This window comes from Narcine bancroftii, chromosome 2, assembly GCF_036971445.1.
Source record: "Narcine bancroftii isolate sNarBan1 chromosome 2, sNarBan1.hap1, whole genome shotgun sequence".
NCBI classification, from domain to species: Eukaryota; Metazoa; Chordata; class Chondrichthyes; order Torpediniformes; family Narcinidae; genus Narcine; species Narcine bancroftii.
In genome coordinates, this window is record NC_091470.1 from 88,276,679 (window position 1) to 88,298,603 (window position 21,925).

The 21,925-nt window shown below is 44.0% G+C and overlaps 1 protein-coding gene across 8 annotated transcripts in view; it reads left to right on the forward strand.

The window, feature by feature from the left end:
* LOC138753873 (spectrin beta chain, non-erythrocytic 1-like) overlaps positions 1–21,925 on the forward strand; it is a 264,090-nt gene that overhangs the window by 162,294 nt on the left and 79,871 nt on the right. For all 8 annotated transcript variants that reach the window (XM_069917405.1, XM_069917410.1, XM_069917411.1 and 5 more), the window contains 7 exons: positions 2,532–2,795; positions 4,487–4,705; positions 4,820–4,909; positions 8,938–9,216; positions 11,261–11,391; positions 17,573–17,777; positions 21,398–21,772. In XM_069917405.1, coding sequence (XP_069773506.1) covers positions 2,532–2,795; positions 4,487–4,705; positions 4,820–4,909; positions 8,938–9,216; positions 11,261–11,391; positions 17,573–17,777; positions 21,398–21,772 — 1,563 coding nt within the window. The remainder of the gene's footprint in view (positions 1–2,531; positions 2,796–4,486; positions 4,706–4,819; positions 4,910–8,937; positions 9,217–11,260; positions 11,392–17,572; positions 17,778–21,397; positions 21,773–21,925) is intronic.

Consider the following 21,925-nt stretch of genomic DNA (forward strand, 5'->3'; position numbering starts at 1 on the left):
ATTCTGACTGAGTCACGGAAACGTGACAATTCTGCCTAATAGACAAACTGACCTTTCATGAGTTAAACAAGGAAATCTGCAGATGCTGGGATTGAGTGCACTATGCAGGTGTGCTGAAGAAACTCAGCCGGTCACGCAGCATTCATAGGAAGTAAAAGGATGCCAGGATTCCCAATGAAGGGCTCAAGCCCTTAATGTTAATTACCCTTTGCTTCCTCTGGATGCTGCATGACCTGCTGAGTTTCTCCAGCGCACTTGCGCACTGCAACTCAATTCAGTTCTTTGTATCTGTTGTTCATTATTCCATACAACCAGTAAAGACAAACTCTTGTTTGAATATTTCGATATTAGGTTTTGCATTTTCCTGGGGATAAGCCACAGCCTAGAAGGACAATACACGTGGCAATCTCCTCACTCTAAAACACTGCATGTGTGCAACGTCATGAGCAAGATATTCAGGTTTGTTCGTAATCGGAGTATCAAACCGTTTGTAAATTACTTTTTTCATTTTGCTTGGCTTTTAGTTTAAACTCTTGTATATTATAACATCTTAACATCTTTCTTGAAGTGACAAAATCAGAGATCTTTCAGAATATTTTCAATTTTATATTGAAAGAACCCTTGATATATTTGAAGGTCACACAAACTTTGATTAACCAGTGGCCTGTCCATTTCCTCAAGCAACTTTAAATAACTGAAATTAGGTTCATGAATTGTCCGAGTTGGTTTACTAGTTGTATAAAGAAACATTTAATTAAAGAAATTTAGACATAGAGCACGGTAACAGGCCTTTCAGGCCCATGAGCCCACGCTGCCAAAATATCCCAATTAACACTCAACCCATGTACATTTTGAAAGGTGGGAGAACTTCAGAAACTCGCACAGACACAGGGAAAACGCATGAACTCCTTACAGACAGCGCCCGATTCGAATCTGGGTCACTGTCAGCTGTAATAGCATTGTACTAACCACTAATCTAACCATGCCGCCCAAAAAATATTTAAAGTGTTTTTTTTTTAATATTCAAAGGAGTTTAAGGGCTTTTCAAAAAAATTACAAAATAAAACAATGAGGGAGTTCGCAGTAACATTCTGATGATAAATTCAATCTAGGTACTGGAAATAATTACTTCAGTCGCTTGCACTGGTGGAACTAGCGGAAACTCGAAACAGTAGAAAGTCATCATTTGACAAACTAGTTTTTTTTTCCTCCCTAGAAAGAAGAATCTAAAATTAGAGGCATAGATTTAAGTTGAGAGGGGAAATATTTAAAAGGGTCCTTTTACACACAGAGGATGGTGGATATGTAGAATCAGTTCCCAGAGGAAGTGTTCGAGGCGGGGACAATTGCGACATTCAAAAGATATTTAGTTAGGCACATGGAAAGCAAATGTTCATAGGGATATGGGCCAAATGCAGAGAAATGGGACTAGCTCAGGTAGGCAACATAGTGGGCACGGAAATGCGGGGATGAAGGGCCTGTTTCTGTGCTGGAAAAGTCAATGGCTGACAAATAAAATATAGGAAGCACAAATGATAGAATTAATCCCATTAAATCCAATGGACCCATTTAAAATGTGTCCTACTACACTAAAAATAAAATTAAAAAATCAGCTCACAGTGCTGTAGCATTCAGGTAACCATTCAAAATTTGTGAAACCTGTTCGGTGTTTTACTTAGCCACCCTTTTCACAGTTCCAGTTTGCACTGATTAAGTTAATAAAATATATTCCTTTTGGACTACTAACTGCCATCCAATTATATTTGATTACTTAATATTTGCAAGGGCTAGTTTGCCTTCAAAGTGGTGCCAACAAATCTCATCACAATATTCATTGGGCTTTTAAGTATGTGTCAATGTCAAAAGCTCAGACCTATCGTCACTACACATCAGCCCTGGTCACCTCATTATCGAAAGGATGTGGAAGCTATGGAGAGGGTGCAGAGGAGATTTCCCAGGATGTTGCCTGGATTGGAAAATAAGTCTTATGGGACAAGGTTAGCAGAGCTGGGACTTTTCTCCTTGGAGCATCAAAGGATGAGAGGAGACTTAGGTCGACGAGATTATGAGAGGCATAGATAAGGTGGACAGCCAACATCTTTTTCCCTGGCCAGGAATAACAAACACCAGAGGACGTGTACAAAGTGAAGGGAGGGAAGTTAAGGGGAGACATCAGGGGTGAGTTTTTTTTTTACATAGGCAGTTGTGGGTGCCTGGAATAGCTTGCCAGGGATGGTGGCGGAGGCTGAAACATTAGGGGCATTTAAGAGAAGCTTAGACATATTGATGGAAGACAAATAAAAGATTATATGGAAGGGAGGGTTTAGTTTTATTTATGGAATATATGGGTTAGCATTAACATTGAGGGCCAAAAGGCCTGCACTATAGTGTTCTATGAATAACTCTTGTATCATTGTTTATGTCTTTGGACAGCAATTCAAAACTTGAATTGAATCGCAGCAAATGATTGTAGCTTGTGTGTTATTCATGCGTGTGTCTTCGTTTTGTGTGGTGATGTCCCCTGATGGCAGGAAGGGAAGCAGCTGATGGAGGAGAAGCCAGACTTCAAGCCAATTGTCTCAGAGAAACTGGATGAATTGCATAAGCAGTGGGACGTCCTGGATTCAACCACTAAAGACAAGGCAGACCGCCTGTTCCAAGCAAACCGGGCGGAGCTATTCTCGCAGAGCTGTGAAGACCTGAACAAGTGGCTAAACGAGCAGGAGACACAGCTGCATTCCAAAGACTTTGGCAAGGACTTGACAAGTGTCAACATCTTGCTGAAAAAGTTGCAGGTGAAGGATTCTTATTCGCGGGTTTTCCCCTGTTACATAGAACAGTTACAAAGGAGGACCCACAGACTGGGAGATCAATTTGTTGAGCGCCTTCAATCTGCCCTCTGCATTAACAGGGATTTCCCAGTGGCAAACTATTTAAAATCCACACCTCATTCCCACACGGACATGTCTGCCAATGGCCCTCATGCACTGCCAGACCAAGGCCACCTGCAAATTGAAGGATCAGCACCTAATATTCCATCTGGTCATTCTCCAACAGATGGCATTAACATTGACTTCCAGTTTCCACTGGGGGTCTGGCTCTCCCTGCCTCATCCTTCTGTCTCCTTTCCTACAACACAGGTGGCATTAACATCGACCTCCAGTTTCCAATGAGGGTCTGGCTCTCCTTGCCTCATCCTTCTGTCTCCTTTCCTACAACACAGGTGGCATTAACATCGACCTCCAGTTTCCAATGAGGGTCTGGCTCTCCTTGCCTCATCCTTCTGTCTCCTTTCCTACAACACAGGTGGCATTAACATCGACCTCCAGTTTCCAATGAGGGTCTGGCTCTCCTTGCCTCATCCTTCTGTCTCCTTTCCTACAACACAGGTGGCATTAACATCGACCTCCAGTTTCCAATGAGGGTCTGGCTCTCCTTGCCTCATCCTTCTGTCTCCTTTCCTACAACACAGGTGGCATTAACATCGACCTCCAGTTTCCAATGAGGGTCTGGCTCTCCTTGCCTCATCCTTCTGTCTCCTTTCCTACAACACAGGTGGCATTAACATCGACCTCCAGTTTCCAATGAGGGTCTGGCTCTCCTTGCCTCATCCTTCTGTCTCCTTTCCTACAACACAGGTGGCATTAACATCGACCTCCAGTTTCCAATGAGGGTCTGGCTCTCCTTGCCTCATCCTTCTGTCTCCTTTCCTACAACACAGGTGGCATTAACATCGACCTCCAGTTTCCAATGAGGGTCTGGCTCTCCTTGCCTCATCCTTCTGTCTCCTTTCCTACAACACAGGTGGCATTAACATCGACCTCCAGTTTCCACTGGGGGTCTGGCTCTCCTTGCCTCATCCTTCTGTCTCCTTTCCTACAACACAGGTGGCATTAACATCGACCTCCAGTTTCCAATGGGGGTCTGGCTCTCCTTGCCTCATCCTTCTGTCTCCTTTCCTACAACACAGGTGGCATTAACATCGACCTCCAGTTTCCAATGAGGGTCTGGCTCTCCTTGCCTCATCTGTCTCCTTTCCTACAGCTCCTCCCTCTCCATCCAGAGAGCTACTCACAACCCCCCACCCCCACCATATCCATATCTCTCACCAGCAGGGATGTACCCCTGCCCCTTCCTCCATCCTCTCCTCCCATATGCCTTCCTGCTTTTTTTGCTCACACGTTAATGAAGGCCTTAGGCCCAAAATGTTGATACCAAATGAACGATAAAAGCAGCAGTGTGTGGAACATGTTAAAATGTAATTTAATTTAGGGATACAGCTCTGTAGCAGGCCCTTCTGCCCCATGAGTCTTGCGCCTAAATACACCCTTGCGACCAATTCACCTACCGCCTTCGTACATCTTTGGATAAACAACCACACACTTGACGGGATACCTAACCACTGGCCAGTATTCCTGCTGTGCTGGAATTTGGCCTCCCTTTTATCTAATTGGGTAAGTGAATTGATTGCATTTGTTGTGCACAGATGACGGAAAACCAAGTGGAAGTCCGTCAGAAGGAAGTTGAGGAACTTCTAGGCCAAGCCGCAATTCTCTCACAAGAAGGACAGGTGGAGGCAGATGGGAAGGAAAAGGATATAGAGAAGAGGTTCCTACTGTTGATGGACCCTCTGAAAGAACGCCGCCAAAATCTTCTCGTGTCGAAGATGCACTCCCAGTTTTTTCGAGATCTGGAAGACGAATCTGTAAGAAGTCCACAATTACATTTTTTTTTCGGAGCAGATTACTTAAAATAGTAAGTGGTACAAAGGTAGTGGTTGCAGCTTGTGTAATTATACCCTTTCCGTGTTCTCTTGTAGCTTTGGGTGAAGGAACGAATGCCCTTGGCTACAAGTACGGACCATGGTCACAATCTGCAGGCAGTGTTGCTCTTAATGAAGAAGAATAAGGTAGGTCATATTAATGGAGATCTTCCACTAAGCATTTCAATGCAGTTCTCTCCATGACATTTTAAACTCTTACCATGTGCTTGTAAAATATTCAATGTTGTTTTAACCAATTGATGTCTGACTAGGTGTTCTTCATGTCTTATACCAGGCACTGAATGAACCCTGCTTCATTTCATTGTTGTGTGAGAGTTTCTACCCTGCAGATTACTCTATTCTGATACTCAAGTCCTACCATAAAAGTGTAATGTCAAAGGCTTTGAAACCTGGTGGCTTTGATCACAATCCTTTGCTAGATACATCTAATATCATGGAATGGGGGCAGAGAATTTAATGATGGAATATCTTTCCTTCACTTTCATATTACAACACTCATTCCTGTGTAATGGTGCCAGCGGCTCGAATCCGGCACTGTCTATAGGAAGTTTGATCGAACGTTCTCTCCGTGACCACATGGGTTTCCTCCAGGTGCTCCACTTTCCTCCCACATTCCAAAGATGTCAAGTCAAGTTTATTATCATCCGATGACATAAGTACAACCCAATGAAATAGCATTCTCCGGTCCTCGGTGCAAAACATACAGTCACACAACCAATCATAACACACATACACATACAAACAATACATATGCAGGACAATTATTTCATCTATGCAAATAAATAAACAAACATTGTTTCGTAAATATGAGAGTCTCGGATGGTTAATGTGAGCAGTTCCTTTGGCTGATAAGCATTCTCACTGCCTTTGGGAAGAAGCTGTTCTTCAGCCTGGTGGTGCTGGTTCTGATACTCCTGCCCCGACAGAAACAGTTGAAAGATGCTGTGTGCACGGTGGAAGGGGTCCTCAACGATTTTGTATGCCCTCTTCAGACAACGATCTGATTAGTTGATCAATTGATCACCCACCTGGGTGTATTTGGGAGGTATTGGCTTGTGGGCTGCAAGAGCCTGTTACCGTGCTGTATCTCTCAGTTAAAAATAAAAATCTCCTTGTAAGCATTGTACATTGTGTGGGGGAAAAAAATGGTGGTGTCCTACAGCCCTGCACAATGGGGAGATGAGTGAGAGATGAAATTTTAAGAGTGAAATAATTCATGTTGACAATCCTTGAGAAGGCAGGTCATTTAGTAGTTAGTAAAACAGATAAGATGTTGGGTTATTAAACAGATGCATGTGGTTAAAGGAGAGAAAAATTTGTTGGCCCAGTACAAAAATGAAGAATTATTGACAGTGTACATACAGTCCATGTCATCACATAGATACTTCTTCCTGCAGGCCAGGCAGAACTATCAGTAACAATAAACTGTACTCAAGGAGAAAGATAAGTATGCAGAAGAGAGAAATGTAAACAAACAGTGAAAATACAAAAGTAACTAAATATTCAGTAGAAATAATGTGCAAAGGAAGAGTCCTCAAATGAGTCCCTGATTGAGTTTGTCATTGAGGAGTCTGATGTTGGAGGGGGGAGCAGCTGTTCCTGAACCTGGTGGTGCGAGTCTTATGGCCCCTAGACCTCTTTCTGATAGCAGCAGCGAGAACAGAGCGGGTCCTGGATGACGTGATCCTTGACGATCGCCGCTGCCCTCCGACGGCAGCGTTCCGGGAACAGCAAGATGCTCCCATTTGCCTGTGATGTGCTGGCCTACGTCCACTACCTTTTGGAGGGTTTTCTGCTCGGAAGTATTGGTGTTCACATGCCAGGCCATGATACAGCCAGTCAGCACACTTTCCATTACACATCTGTAAGAGCTTTCCAAGGTTTCCGGTGAAATACTGATCCTCCACAAACTCCTGAGGAAGTGCAGCCACTGACCCACTTGCTTCAAATGATGGGTCCAGGAAAGGACCCCCAAGATAGTGACTGTCAGAAGAGTTTAAAGAGGGTTCAAAATTGAGAAGTCATAGATAAAAATGACAAGGGATGTAATGTTGACCTTTTTAATGTTGAGAATATTGATGATCTGAAGGTGACTGCTTCTTGGGATTGTTGAAATGGAAACAATATTTTGAAGGAAAAACCATTTGCAAGGCTTTGGGAAAAGAGTGGGGATTGACACTGTGAGGTTTGCTTTACTGTGGCTCAATGGGCTTAAGAGCAATCAAAAGTGTAAATTAATTAAATACCCTCTACACCTCTCGCCTTCAAAACTCTTCCTGTCCATTCAAATGAATCAGCCAGTTGTCCCCGTGCTAGCTAACCATATAACATTTACAGCAGAGAAACAGGCCAACTTGGCCCTGCCGAACACTTTCTCCCACCTAACTCCACCGACCTACACTCAACCCTTCACCCTCCACTCCTTTCCCATCCATGTACATATCCAACTTCTCCGTAAACACTAATATCAAGCCTGCCTCCTTGTCTGGAAGATCATTCCACACACCCACCACTCTCTGAGAAAAGAAGTCCCCCTTCATGTTTCCTCTAAATGTTCACTCCCTAACTCTCACCTCATGTCCTCTCATTTGTATCTCCGCCTTTCTTAAAGGAAAAAGCCTCTCCACATCAACTCTACCTATACCCCTAATAATTTAAATACCTCAATCAAATCCCCTCTCAACCTTCTACACTTCAAAGAATAAAGATCTAACTTATTTAACCTTTCCCTATAACTTAGACCCTGTAACCCCCGGCAACATTCTCGTAAATCTTCTTTGCACTCTCTCCAATTTGTTGATATCTTTCCTATGCTTTGGTGACCAAAACTGTACACAATACTCCAAGTTTGGCCTCACCAATGTTTTGTACAATTTTAACATAACATCCCAGCTCCTATATTCAGTGCTCTGATTTATAAATATGCTAGAGTGGGAAAGTTCACCAGTTTGTATTCCATTCCCAATTACCACGAGGAGTGTAATATGCTGATCATCAGCTGAGACATCTCTGCAGAAGGATTTGACCTTCTATCAATATTTGCAATAGAGAAACACAAAGACTGCAGATGCTGGGATCTTGAGAAGACAAAGAACTGCTGGAGGAACTCAATGGACAGATAGCGTCAGTGAGTAGAAGTGGTCAGTCAACGTTTCGGGTCAGGACATTTTGCTAGAGTCTTGATAAAGGATTCAGACCCGAAACGTTGACTGACCATTTCTACCCATGGATCCTGTCAGACCTGTTGAGTTTCTCTAGTAGTTCTTTGTCTTCTTAAGATTTGCAATGTTTACTATTGGTAAAAGATTAAAGTTTATTGCTTCACTTCAACAAAATATTTCAAATCTCAATATATATGATACTTTTTTTTGTCTTCCCAACTTCTGGGAGAATATATAGAACACTGCAGCACAGTACAGGCCCTTTGGTCTTCAATGTGGTGCCAACCCATATATTCCTTAAAAAAAAAGTACTAAACCCTCCCTACCCCATATCTCTCTATTTTACTTTTATCCGTTCTTCTGTTTAAGAGTTTCTTAAATTCCCCCAATGTTTTGGCCTCCACCCACTGTGGTAAACCACTATAATGCATAATTATCTGGTCAAATGTGCCTATTGGCCAGTGGTACTTGTGGCCCCTCCCCACAGACTCCTGTATAAAGGCAGCTGTTCCATAGCCCCCTGCCATTCAGTGCAGGACAACCAAACAGTAAGGATCTGCTATGTTCTCAAGTGAATAAAAGCCTATTGGTTTCTCCACCATCCCCAGCAAGGCATTCCAGACACCCACAACTCTCTGTGTTAAAAAAAATACTTACCCCTGCTGTCTCCCCTAAATTTCCCTCCCTTCTCTTTGTACTCATGTCCTCTGGTGTTTGCTGATCCTGTCCCGGGAAACAGGTGCTGGATGACCATCCTATCTCTTGTCGATTTCTATCATGTCTCCTTTCATCCTTCTTCGCTCCAAAGTGAAAAGTCCCACCTCTGCTAACCTAGCCTCATAAGGTTTCTTTTCCAATCCAGGCAACATCCTGGTAAATCTCCTCTGAGCCCTCTCCATAGTTTCCACATCCTTCCTATTAAATAACAATTCGCAGTTCACGATGACTCGGACTTCAGAGGCCCGCATGGTTAACCTCATTTTGTTTTCACAGACTTTACAAAAGGAGATTCAAGGGCATCAGCCACACATTGATGACGTGCTGGAAAGGGGCAAAAATATAATGGCAGACCAAAGACCTAATGCGGGCAATGTCGAGGAGCAATTGAAGGAGTTGAAAAGATTATGGGGAGAGCTGCAAGACAAAGCAGTGAAAAGACAAGCACGCCTGGAAAATGCAAATGAAGCCCAGCAATATTATCTCGATGCTGCAGAAGCAGAAGTTTGGATGAGCGAACAGGAGCTCCATTTGATCTGTGATGATAAGCCAAAGGTACCTGTTTCACTCGAGGCCTGTCGTCTTACTTTGACCTGTTGGATTTTGGTGGTCTTGCTAAAATGTGCACCCATTATAAACAGGAAAAGTCCTGAAAAGGCACAAGGAAGGTACAGGAGTCTCCAGATGCTGGAACCTGGAATAGAAAACAAGCTGCTGGAGGATCTCAGCAGCTCGAGCAGAATCAGTGCAGGACAGGACTTGCTATGTTTTGGGTCGAGACCCGACATCAGGACTGACAGACTGATCTCTGCCAACAATTCCTCCACCCCCCCCCCCCACCCCCCCCCCCCCCCCCCCCCCCCCACACACAGGCACTGCTTAATTCATTGAGTTCCTCCGGCAGGTTTGTTTTTATATAAGTATACTTTGAATGTTTATGTTATACCAAAGGCCACAATGGCCAAAACCAGAGGTCACTGGTTTAAGGTGAGTGGAGGAAAGTTAAGGGGAGAAGTGAGAGGAAGGTTATTTTACACAGAAGAGTGTCTGGAACAAATTGTCTGGGGTGGTGGTGGAGGCTGGTTCTCTTAAGCTGCCATGAGCATGTGATAAAAATAGAGGGTTATGGGCTGTGAGGGAAGGAGGGGGTTAGATTAATGTGGTCAGCACAAAATTGTGGTCTTAAGGGCCTGTACTGTGTTGTTATGTCCTACAAAATAATTGAAAATACTGGCATCAATAATGGTTGATCCAAGTATAATGTGGGCATGAGAATCAAACACAGGTAGGGGGGAAACTTGAAAATATAGATGTTAAATGTGAAAATGGTTTACCCAATACAAGACAAAAAGCAGCTTCCAGTTTAAATTCCCAATTTTCTAAAAGAGTGTTGAAGACTGTGGACATTTAAGCATTTTAGGCAGAACCTCATATTCTCGTCTTCAGAGCACACAATTTGATTTCCATTAAACAATGAGGTAGTCCAAATGACAAGGAGACTATCCCCTAATTTCTCGGTAAAAACACAGTGCTGGAGAAAAATACACATCCGACGTTTCTGGATTGAGCCCCTCATCCAGGTATACCTTGATGTTATTAATATAGCAAGGCATTTGAAGTCAGTGTTGAAGTTGTAGACTGCCAGTGGATCAATGACAATGAGTTTGTTATCGGACATGTAAGAACAGTGTTCACAAGCTCCAAAATTCTTACTTGCTGCAACCAAGCAGGTACTTCCTTTAAAAAAATAACTCCAATAGCAAACGTTGAATTACGATATGGAAAGAGATAATAAATATGAAAGCTAGATAGAAATTAAATATTCACAAATTGCAGTCATGCAAGAAAAAGTGGCATTTCAGACAGGTCTTTTTTTATGGTGCCAGAATAGTTTATGATTATTCATTTTGGTTAGAAGACTGCAAGAGTAAAAAGATTTTTTTTTTAAAAAAGAGCCTCTTTTATTTCTGGGCAATTTACTGTGAGAGCTGGGTCACGGCATATGTCACTCACAGACTGCTCCACAGATCTTGTTCTTGAATTCCACGTATATGCATTAACCTGGCTCCATGGTGGTGAGCCACTCCACCCAATAGGCCAATAAATGTGTACTTTTCAATCCATGCAGCGCCTCAATATCAGTTTGCATGACTCAGCACATTTGACATGCTCATTAAGGTTTTTTTAACTTTTACCCTCCCACCTATATCCAATATGACTTCTGACCTGTTGGCCTGTTCTCTTTCCCCTGTCCCTTCCTTCTTCCCCCCCCCACCTTTTTATGTGGGCACCTGCCTGTTTTTTTTTGCTCATACCTTCACAGAGGGCCCAGGCCCGAATCGTTGGCCACCTTTCACGTCCTATGGATACTGCGTGACCTGCTGAGCTTCTCCAGCACTTTCACAGCAATCACAGCGTCTGCAGGCTTTCCCGTTTAACTTCATTAAACTTGACTTGGCTCAACTAAACTAGGAGAGGGCGGCATGTAGTAATCACTGGTCAGAAAAAAAGCTCCTTCTGAACGTTTTTTGAACATACTCGTCCAAGATAGTCGTCTCCAAGGGATTTCCTCGCTTCAGTTTTTCTCTGCGTTCTTTAGGATGAAGCTAATGCAATTTCGATAATGAAGAAACAACTGAACCTGCAGCAGACTATCTCAGATTACGGAAAGACCATTAAAGAACTTGCTGACCGAGCCCATAAGCTTCTAGCTGCAGAACACCCAGAGGGGTGAGTAATCACACAAATTTTCAAATGCCCACCAAAATTTTAGACAGTTGATGATTTGTTAGTGGCTATGTTTCACCAAACTGTACTAACGATTTAGAGTGACGTTGGTGTGTGGTATTTGAAAGTTATGCTTCACAGCAAGAGTGTTGAGAGTAAAATGTGTCCCCACCATTCTTAAGTCATCTTTCCGAGGATACAGCACTGCAAACCATATTTCCTAACGGAGCAACTACCAGGTTTAATGGAATAAAGTAACAATGAAGGAAAGTGATCATAGCTTAAATTTAAATTTAAACATGCAGCACGGTAACAGGCCATTTCATCCCACGAGCCCATGCCGTCCAATTTACACCCAATTAACCTACACCCTCGGTACGTTTCAAACAGTGGGAGGAAACCAGAGCCCCCGAGGAAAACCTACGCAGACAGTGGGAGAAGGTACAAACTCCTTACAGACAGCACGGGATTCGAACCCCAGTCCTGATCACTGGCGCTGTAAAGCCACTGTGCTAACCATTACATCAACCGTGCCGCCACAAGAAACTTTTCTTCATCTTCCAGCATGGATAGTGCCTGGAAACTGCATGAATCCACTACAGTACAGTATGACAATAACCATGTTGGCTGTGAACTTGCTGAGTGGATTAGCCTGAATCCCAAGGTGGCAGGTGTCACTGGATCAGCCTTGTGTTGGGAAAGCGATTGCCTGTCCTCGTGTCCAGCACAGAGTGCAGGAAGGACACTCCTTCTCCAAGGGGAGGGTGGGCTGTGTGAGTGTGTAATTATGACAATCACTGGTCAGGATATGAGAGATTGGGGTCTGGACATCGTGGGCAGGCTAGAGTGGGGCGATCGGTGCGTGGGGATGGGGTTCAGTGTTTGATCCCTGAGGAAGAATAGGATAGGAGAAGGTCTGCATGACCCAGGCCTAGGAAGTGAGCTTCGGGGAATCAGTGAATGGTGGGAGTCAGCACCTTTGAGAGAGCTGTATAAGTGAGTTAAGAAGACCTCTGGTACCAGGCAGGCATCTTTGAAACGTCCCAGGGGTTGTAGATTAATTGGGTGGAATCAGGCAGCACAAGGGAGCTGAAAGGGCCTATGTTACAGTGTCTAAATTTCAAAAACAATTTTTTCTGGAGAACAAGTCATGAACCTGAGCAAACAATGAGAGGCTGGAAGAACTCAGCATTTCAGCTCGGGACCCTTTATTGAGACTAAATAGGAAGGGGGTGATATCGAGTGTATCCAGTGGGGGGTGGGGGGGGTCAAATGAAGTATCACCATCTGATTTTGGGTGCTCAAGTAGTGAACCAATAGCATCACCAGGTTCAGAAACAGCTGCTCCTCTTTCACTATCAGACTCCTCAACAACAAACTCCATCAGGGACTCATTTAAGGACTCTCATGCATTTTATTGATTTTTTTTTGTTCTCTCTGTATTGCATAGTTTGTTTACATTTTGTTATCTGTTTGCAGTTCTTTATTTGTTTATATGTTTTATGCTGTGTACAGTTTACTTTTTTGCACTTCCAATTAGTGGTGATTCTGCCGCGCCCGCAGGAAAAAGGAATCTCGGTGTTATATGTGGTGTCATCTATGTACTCAATAAATCTGAAATCTCTGGTCTTCCCTCAAACCTGCGCTCTGAGCAAACTGCTTACAATAAACTCTCACTTTCTACATTGCATACTCCAGAGGGCTGCCATAATAATCTTGTCAAAAAGAGGGGCAGTGATGTTTGTGACCTTGAGCCTTGAAGGCTTGTCCTGTTTGTTTTCTCCACTTGCCCTCAGAGTGGATGCCATGCCTGCCATTAACTGCATACCGAAGATACCCAAATGAATCACATAGAGAGTTGGTGGTCAAAGTGTATTCAGAGGAACAGAAATGTTCTGTTTAGTGCATCAAGACAGCCCCATTATTCGTAGCAGCGACAGAATCCTAATTGTCCGCCTTTCCTTCCACTCCAGAACTTTTATCACTATTTGTTTGAGTAAGTAAAAACTGAAAATGTGAGAAGCACTGGACAGGTCAGGTCTATGGAAGGAGAAGCAAAGTTGATGTTTCATGCCGAAGACCCTTTGTCAAACCTTCCATCACTGAGTCCCATCTAACCACACTTGTGCCCGCATCACGGCAACAAATTATTTTGCCCAAAACCTGCTCCCTCTGCACAAGCATCTTCATCGTCCATCAAAGTGGGAGGGGGGGGAGGCATCATACAAGAAGAGTGGGAGGTGAAGCATGCTACTCAGCACCCCCTGCCCCACCACCATCCTTCCGCTCCCTTCCTAATCACCACACCATTTAACATGGGCGCTTAAATTGCTTCATCACAAGAGGTCAACCTTAAGTTCTTGCACCTGCCAAGCCTTGCATTCTTTTCTCCCACACTTCCCCAAAAGTGGGTTGACCTGTTCTATTTTATCGTAGCACCTGATCACTTTTTGAAATCTGGAAGCATTTACCTAAATTCTCCTTTTCCTTTGTTTATATGCAGAGGACCACTCGACCTCCAATCATTACAAGATGTATTCCATTCACTCTCCACCCCTAAATCCACAAGCCCTGGCAGATCTGTTGTTTCAACTGATTCTTGTCCCACCAAACTTATTTCTTCTTACCTTGACTCTATTGCACCTCCTCTCGTCCATTCCGTGCCCAGTTAGATCCATGACACCTCTGAAGCTCAAAGAGAGTGCATCATAAGATACATTTCCCCCTCTCTTTTCTGCTTTCAGTGTTTTGAAGGGACAATTGCCTGGTCCATTTTTTCAATCTCTCCAACCACCTCTCCTTTTTTTATTGCACTCTTCTTTGCAACTGCAGCTGAAACCCCTTCACCTCTCCCTTCCCACCATTCAGTGACTCCAATGGACTTTCAAGCTGAAGCACTTGCACCTCCTCCAACCTCGGGAACTCCCAATGGTCTCCCCAACACTGAAGAAGACAAAGACACCTGCATTCACTCAACAGGCCTGAGCTTCCTGTTGCCTGCCTCTTTAATTCTCCATCCCACCCTTGCTCTGACCTATCGACCAATGGACTCCTGTACTTTCAGTGAGGCCCAATGAGAAACACACCTCAGCTTTTGTCTGGACACATTACGTTCTTCTGAGCTCAGAGTTAAATTCTATAACTTCAGCTAATGTGTGCTAATCAGCTTGTTTGTTGTTCCTCCCACCCCCCTCCCCCTACAATTATTTTTGCTCTTTCTCTGAGAGTGGAGGACCCGGTCAGCCTGACTGTTGGCAGTGTCATTCCTGCTCTGTCCAGATAATACATCTTCCTTTCACTCATTGGCAAGATAAGGTTTTTGTCTGATGAGGACACATAAAATCATCGAGGACCCCTTCCACCTGCACACAGCATCTTTCAGCTGCTCCCGTCGAGGAAGAGATACAGGAGTATCAGAGCCAGCACCACCAGGCTGAGGAACAGCTTCTTCCCATGGGCAATGAGAATGCTGAACGACCAAAGGAACTGCTCACCCCCTCGAAACTTCCATAATCATGAAACAATATTTATTCATTTGTATAGATGAAATACTTCTCCTGCAGATGTATTTGTATTATGTCTGGTTGTGTGTCTGACGACCGGGGAACGCTGTTTTGTCGGGTTGTACTTGTACAATGGGATAACAATAAACTTGACGAACTTTATTTGCAGCTTAATCGCACAGTCAACCTACTTTTACCAACTCAGCTGCACCCCTTTGTGCACCCCCCTGAGCATCCCCCGTGCACCTCCCTGTCCACCCCCCTATCCAACTCCTTGTGCACCCCCCTGTCCAACAACTTGTGCATCCCCCTGTGCACACCCTTCCACCTCTCTGTGCACCCCCGTGCAGCTTAACATGCATATGAGACAATAAACATGAACCTTATCATTCATTTGATTCTCTTTCCTGGCTCTGATGAAGGAACTTCAACCAGTAACATCAGCTGTGTTTCTCTTCCCACAGATGCATCCTGACCTGCTGATTATTTAGAGCTTTTTTTTTCTTCCTAAGTGGCTTCTTTTTTAATGGTTTAGCGAAGTTTGTAAGGATATGATCTTTAATCTGGATTTATCTCCCAGAGAAATATACTGTTCCTCATTGATCTACGCTTGCATCTTGGCAACATTTTATAGGCGCACAACCAAGAGCTGTCTGGCTGCATCACTGTGTGGTATCTTAGTTGCAAAGCACTGGACTGGAAGTCAATATAGAGGATAATCAGACTGGCCGAAAGGATCACTGGGGTCACCCCTTTCCTCTATGATGAAATTCTCCAGGACCATTGCTTAAATAGGGCTGATAGAATTCTGAAGGACCCTTTCTATCCATTGGACAGGGTCAAAGACCATCAGGAAGGGGGTTCAGGAGCATCAAAATCTGAATTGCCAGCTCCTTCCCTCAGGCTGTGAGAGTGATGAAAGGTATGCAGTAACCTTGGGTGCCTAACCTGAAGAAAGCCATCTCCCGGGTGAAGTGGAGCTTCCGGACGAAAATGGAATCCATGAGGGATACCTGATGGCTATGGCAGGTCCTAAATGATATAATTTACACCTCCGACTGTGTGGCTCAGTACGACAACAACATCTACAAATTTGCTGACAATACCGTGGTAGTGGGTTGTATAAAGGAAGGGGACGAGTCAGCACACAGGAGGGAGAGTGAAAACTTGGCTGAATGATGCACCAATAATGACCTCACACTCAATGTCACCAAAACCAAGGAGCTGATTGTTGACTTCAGGAAGGGAAAACCAGAGGTGTAGAATCCAGTGACCACTGGGGGTGAGCAAATTTAAATTCTCGGGAGTCACTAACTCAGAGGATCTTTCCTGGACCCAACACAGTAATGGCATCATGAAGAAAGCACATCAGCGCCTCTACTTCCTCAGGAGTGTGCGGAGGTTCAGTATGACACCACAAACATTGGTAAATTTCTACAGACGTGCAGTGAAAAGTGTGCTGACTGGCTGCATCACGGTCTGGTATGGGGACACCAATACCCCCAACCGGAAAGCCCTCCAAAAGGTGGTAGACACAGCCCAGGTCGTCACAGGCAAAACCCTCCCCACTATTGAGAACATCTACAGGGTACACTGCTGTCAGAGGTCAGCAATGATCGTCAAGGATCCACACCACCCAGCACATACTCTGTTCTCGCTGCTGCCATCAGGAAAGAGGTCCAGGTGCCACAAGACTCGCACCACCAGGTTCAGGAACAGCTGCTACCCCTCCCCCATCAGACTCAATCACCACGTCAAACTCAATCAGGGACTCATTTAAGGACTCTTACTTTTGCACTTTTTTGATTGTGCAATACAGAGAGGGGAAAAAAAACAGTCAGTCGTTTACGTGTTCACATTGTGTACAGTTTTGTTTGCCCTACCAATAAGTGATAATTCTGCCTGGAAAAGAATCTCAGGATTGCATGTGATGTTATGTATGTAATCCGACAATAAATCTGAAATCTTATACATGAAAGAAATAAATTATTCCAGAACATTTCAATATATTTATTTCATCTGATGTCTTCATGTATATATGTGATTATTATGTATTGAGTATGTATGTATGTGCACTGTGGTCTGGAGTTTATTGCCTGGTGGTATATGTACAGTCGGAGCAACCTTATTCCTTCCACACATCTTGAGGAAGGACATCTGGTGATGCTCTTTTGGTTGTTCGCGAATTCCTGACCTGGAGGAACGGTCTCTGAAGCAACGTGCCCATTCTGCAGATCTGTCGTACCAATTACATTTGTATGATCAATTCTGCTGCTTCCATTCCAGTTTTAAGGCCCCTTAGACTTTTTGAGGCTAAACTGAAAATGAGTCTCTGTTTGAGTTTGTCGTTGAGGAGTCTGATGGTGGAGGGTGGCAGAGTTGGTGTTGCGGCTGTGGACCGGGGTTCGAATCCCGCGCTGTCTGTAAGGAGTTTGCACAGTTTTCCCTGGTGGGGGGGGGGGGCTCCGGTTTCCTTGCACTGTTCGAAATGTACTGGGGGTCTAGGTTAATGGGGTGTAAATTGGGTGGCAAAGTGGGACAAAATGGCCTGTTACCGTGCTGTATGTCTAAATTTAAATTTAATATTAGCTTTGAAGTTAACTGTACTCTATTGTTCCAACATAATCACCGTGTATTGTTGGAATCAGACTAATAAAACTAATTGTTTGATTCACTTTCAGAGAACAGATCATTAGGCGTCAGGGGCAGGTGGACAAGCTTTATGCAGGACTCAAAGATCTAGCGAATGAGCGTCAGAAAAAATGGAAAGACATGCACAATCTCTTTCACTTGAACCGCGAAGTAACAGATCTGGAGCAATGGATTGCAGAGAGAGATTTAACAGCCTCTTCACAGGAGCTGGGACAAGACATTGACCAAGTCACAGTGAGTATTTCCAAATTCATTTGCAGCATTACAAAACCGTAAGATGTAAGAGGAGAATTAGACCGTTCGGCCCATTGAGTCGAATCTGCCATTTGAATCATGGCTGATGGATTTTTCCTTTCAAATCTCCTCTCTTGCCTTCTCCCCATAACCCTTGACTCCCTTACTAATTAAGAACCTATGTTTTAACTATACCCAAAGACATGACAATGTCTTTGACAATGAATTCTATAGATTCACCACTATATCTGAAGAAACTTCTCTTCATCTCTGTTCCAAAAGGACACCCTTTTTATTCTGAGCTGCGCCCTCTGGTCCCAACTTTCTCACAACTGGAAAAATCTTCTTCTCGTCCACTTAATTCAACCCTTTGAATATTTAGTAGGTTTTAGCAAAATTTCCCCCCACTTCATCCTTTTAAGCTTCAGCGAGCACAGGCCCAGAGTCATCAAACTCTCCTCATATGTTAACTCTCTCATCCCCAGGATCATTCCTATAAACCTCTTCGGGACCCTCTCCAGTGCCAGAATATCCTTCCTTAGATACGGAACCAAAAACTGCTCGCAATACTCCATACATGGACAGGCCAGCACCTTGTAAAGCTGCAGCATTACACTTTTGCTTTTATATTCTGGTCGTTTACAAGATTCAAGGTTTAAGATTAATTTATCATCATGTAATAAAACAGACGATGTAATTCTACACATAATCTCCTTTAGGTTACCATGAAGCAGACAAAAAAAAATCACCATTAGTATTGCACTGTGCCCCTTACAGTAAGAGAAAGAGAAGCACAAAAGATTCCCTTCAGAGCCAGTAAGAGTTCATGGATTCACCTCCAGTGCTCCCACATCCTCTACAGCTGCACAGACTCCTGTTCTATTCATTGGCAACCCAAGTTCCTGATCCAAATCTCCGATACGATCAGGAGGCCTTCAGTGCCCCGAGGCCCTCCAGGAGCCCCTTCTTGCCCCGCACCCTCTTCAATCCCAGTTCTGATACCTGGTTCCCATAAGCACCTGGCAGCCTGAATGTGTCCTTCAGCCACTGAACTCCTCGCTGGTCCAATGCCTTGGCCATCGTCCTGTACAGTCGTCTCCTAGGCATCTCCTTCTCCTTCTCCTTCTCTGGGGCCCTCTTCCCCTTGAGACTGAAGGAGATGCCACGGTTGCAGGATTTTAAATAAAAACCCCATCACTCCCTCCTTTATGGAGCCACCTGCATGGGGAACGGGCTGTTGGACCCTACTGAGGAGCACTGTGTCTCCGCTCCCCACTCTCTCCGGGTCCACAGCGGCAACAGCATTGCTGTTACAGCAGGTCCTGGCAGCACCATCAGTGTTTTCTTTCCTTAATTAAGTTCATCAGATGAACTTTTGATGGACTGTTGGTTGCCTCCTGATAATTTACATGGAGAAACTTGATTTTATTATGGTTTCCTTGCTCATGGGTTGGAAGGTCCTGTCACTCTGCTGCGTTACGGAGTCCAGAAGACCCGAAAAACCAGCAACAATAGATATGCACCACAACACAATACATAGAAATCAGAACAAATGTGATAGAAAACGAAAGGAAAACACTGCAGGGGGAGGGGGGAGATTAAAAAATTTTGAACAGATTTACAATTTATGAAATTACAAGTAACAGCATTTTGGGGCTATTTCCTTGCTGTATAACTCTGTTATGCCAGATTTGAAAAATAAACTTCAAATCTGTGACATAAATTCTATTTGGTTAAAGAAAGGTAATGAAATGGACAGTTCAGGTGATTACCACAGACTCTGATAACAAAATTCTGATCATTAAAAACCTGGGCAGAATCCAGAGTTCAAAAGAGGCATGTTTTATTTGGTAACCATATGAGGGGTAGAGACAGAGTAAATGCAAGTAGGGTTCTTTCCCCCTCTGAGATTGGATGAGACAAGAATTAGAGCCCATCGGTTTAGGGCAGTGGTTTTCAACCTTTTTCTTTCCACTCACATCCCACTTTAAGTAATCCCTATGCCATCAGTGCTCTGTGATTAATAAGGGATTGCTTAAGGTGGGATGTGAGTGGGAAGGGAAGGTTGAGAATCACTGCTCTCGACCCAATAGTTACTGAAATATTTGGCTTGAGAAAAATTGTCATTGATCCATTTCCTTTGGAGTTCTGGAACTGTGCACATAATGAGTCAATTAGGGACGATTAAAACAGTGGGTTTCAAACTTTTTCTTCCCCCCACCCCCACATCCCACCTTAAGCAACCCCTTACTAATCATAGAGCACCTATGGCAGAGGGAATACTTAAAGTGGGATGTCAGTGGAATGAAAATGATTGAGAACCATTGGTTTAGGGTGAAGGGGAAACGTTTAAAAGAATCACTAGGGGGAACTTATTCATCCAAAGTATGGAATGAGCTGAAATTGGAATGCAGATACAATTTTTGACATTGAGGAAAAATTTGGACAGGTACATAGATGGGAGGAGTATGCAGGGCCATGATTCAGGTGCAGGTGAACGGGACTGGGCAACATAGCAGTTTGGCACAGACTAGATGGGCCTAAGGCCCTGTTTTAGTGCTGTCCGTCCTGTGGTTCATTCACCTAGTGGTTGGCACAACTTTGTTATGGTGCCAGTGACCTGCGTTCGAATCTATCACTGTTTATAAGGAGTTTGTACCTTCTCCCCATTACTGCATGAATTTCCTCCAGGTGCTTCAGTTTTCTTCCACATTCCAAAGCTGTACAAGATGAAAAGGTTAATTCCTCGCATGGTTATATTTGGGCGACGTGAGCTCATGGGTTGGAAGGTCCTGTCACTCTGCTGCGTTACGGAGTCCAGAAGACCCGAGAAACCAGCAACAATAGATATGCACCACAACACAAAGGGATACTTAAACAAAAGTAGTTTTTAATTATATTTGAACAAGAAAACAGAATTAAACTTTAACTTATTACTATAAACTTACTTAACCTACTTAACCACCACCCCCCCCCCCCCCCACCCCCCACCCAGTACTAAGCCCAGGTGCGTGTAATATGTATATAGGCTTAGAAAAGTTCTCTGGATCACAGTCCAATCTCACTGGTTGCAGGCAATTCTTGTACTGTGCACAGAAGTTAGCATTAATAAAGTTCACCAGGCTTTGGTACTTAATAGGCAAATGGTTACCACTCAGGAGGGTTCTGGTTGGTTTTCAAAGAGAGATTCCTTTCCAGTCTTGCTGACGAAACTTGCCTCCTTCAGGGTTCTTCAAATGATTCACTTTCTTTCAGGTCACCTTTCAGACAGCTAGTCTTCTCCTTTGACCAGGCAGCCTTTAAAGTTTGCCAGCTTGTCCCTCTGGAATCGATTTCTCTGTCTCTCCTTCTCTCTCCTTCTCTGAGAGTAAAGCTGATCTCCTCCTGCCTGCAAAGATGACATGCTCTCCCAGGCATGCTACTGAATGTTGCTACTTTGTTGAAAAATAGCACTCTGCAAAAGTCCTGCAAAAATTCTGTTTTAAAATGTTTGTGTGCATCCTGCTCTCACAATTCCTCCCAAACCACCTCCAAATACTCTGTCACAGCTGTATCTCCAAATTAAAAGTGAAATACAGTTTGAACTGCTGGCTCAGTATGCTTTGCTTTTTCACTTCCAGAAGCTGAGAGAGAAGTTCCGAGAGTTTGCCCGAGCCACAGGCTCAATTGGTCAGGAAAGAGTGGATGGCATGAACGTATTGATCGATGAGCTCATCGACTCGGGTAACTCAGAAGCTGCCGACATTGCAGAATGGAAGGACAGTTTGAACGAGGCCTGGGCTGACCTACTGGAACTGATAGACACTCGGACACAGTTGCTGGCTGCCTCCTACGATCTGCACAAGTACTTCTCCGATGGCAAAGAACTCCTGGGCCTGGTCCAAGAAAAGCACGAGGAGTTGCCGAAAGGCCTAGACCTTGATGCAAACAAAGTGGAAACTTACCTCAGAAAGCACAACACATTTGAACGTGATATCCATTCCCTGGGCATGCAGGTACAGGACAATGTCCCAAACATATGTCCAAAATGACCCAAGTGCTGTTGAATCGTAACTAAGTTACAGTATGTAAACGAGATCAGTCTCACTCATTTGACACAGCCTTATTTAGAGACATTATTTAGGAACAACATCTTAAATTCCATCTTA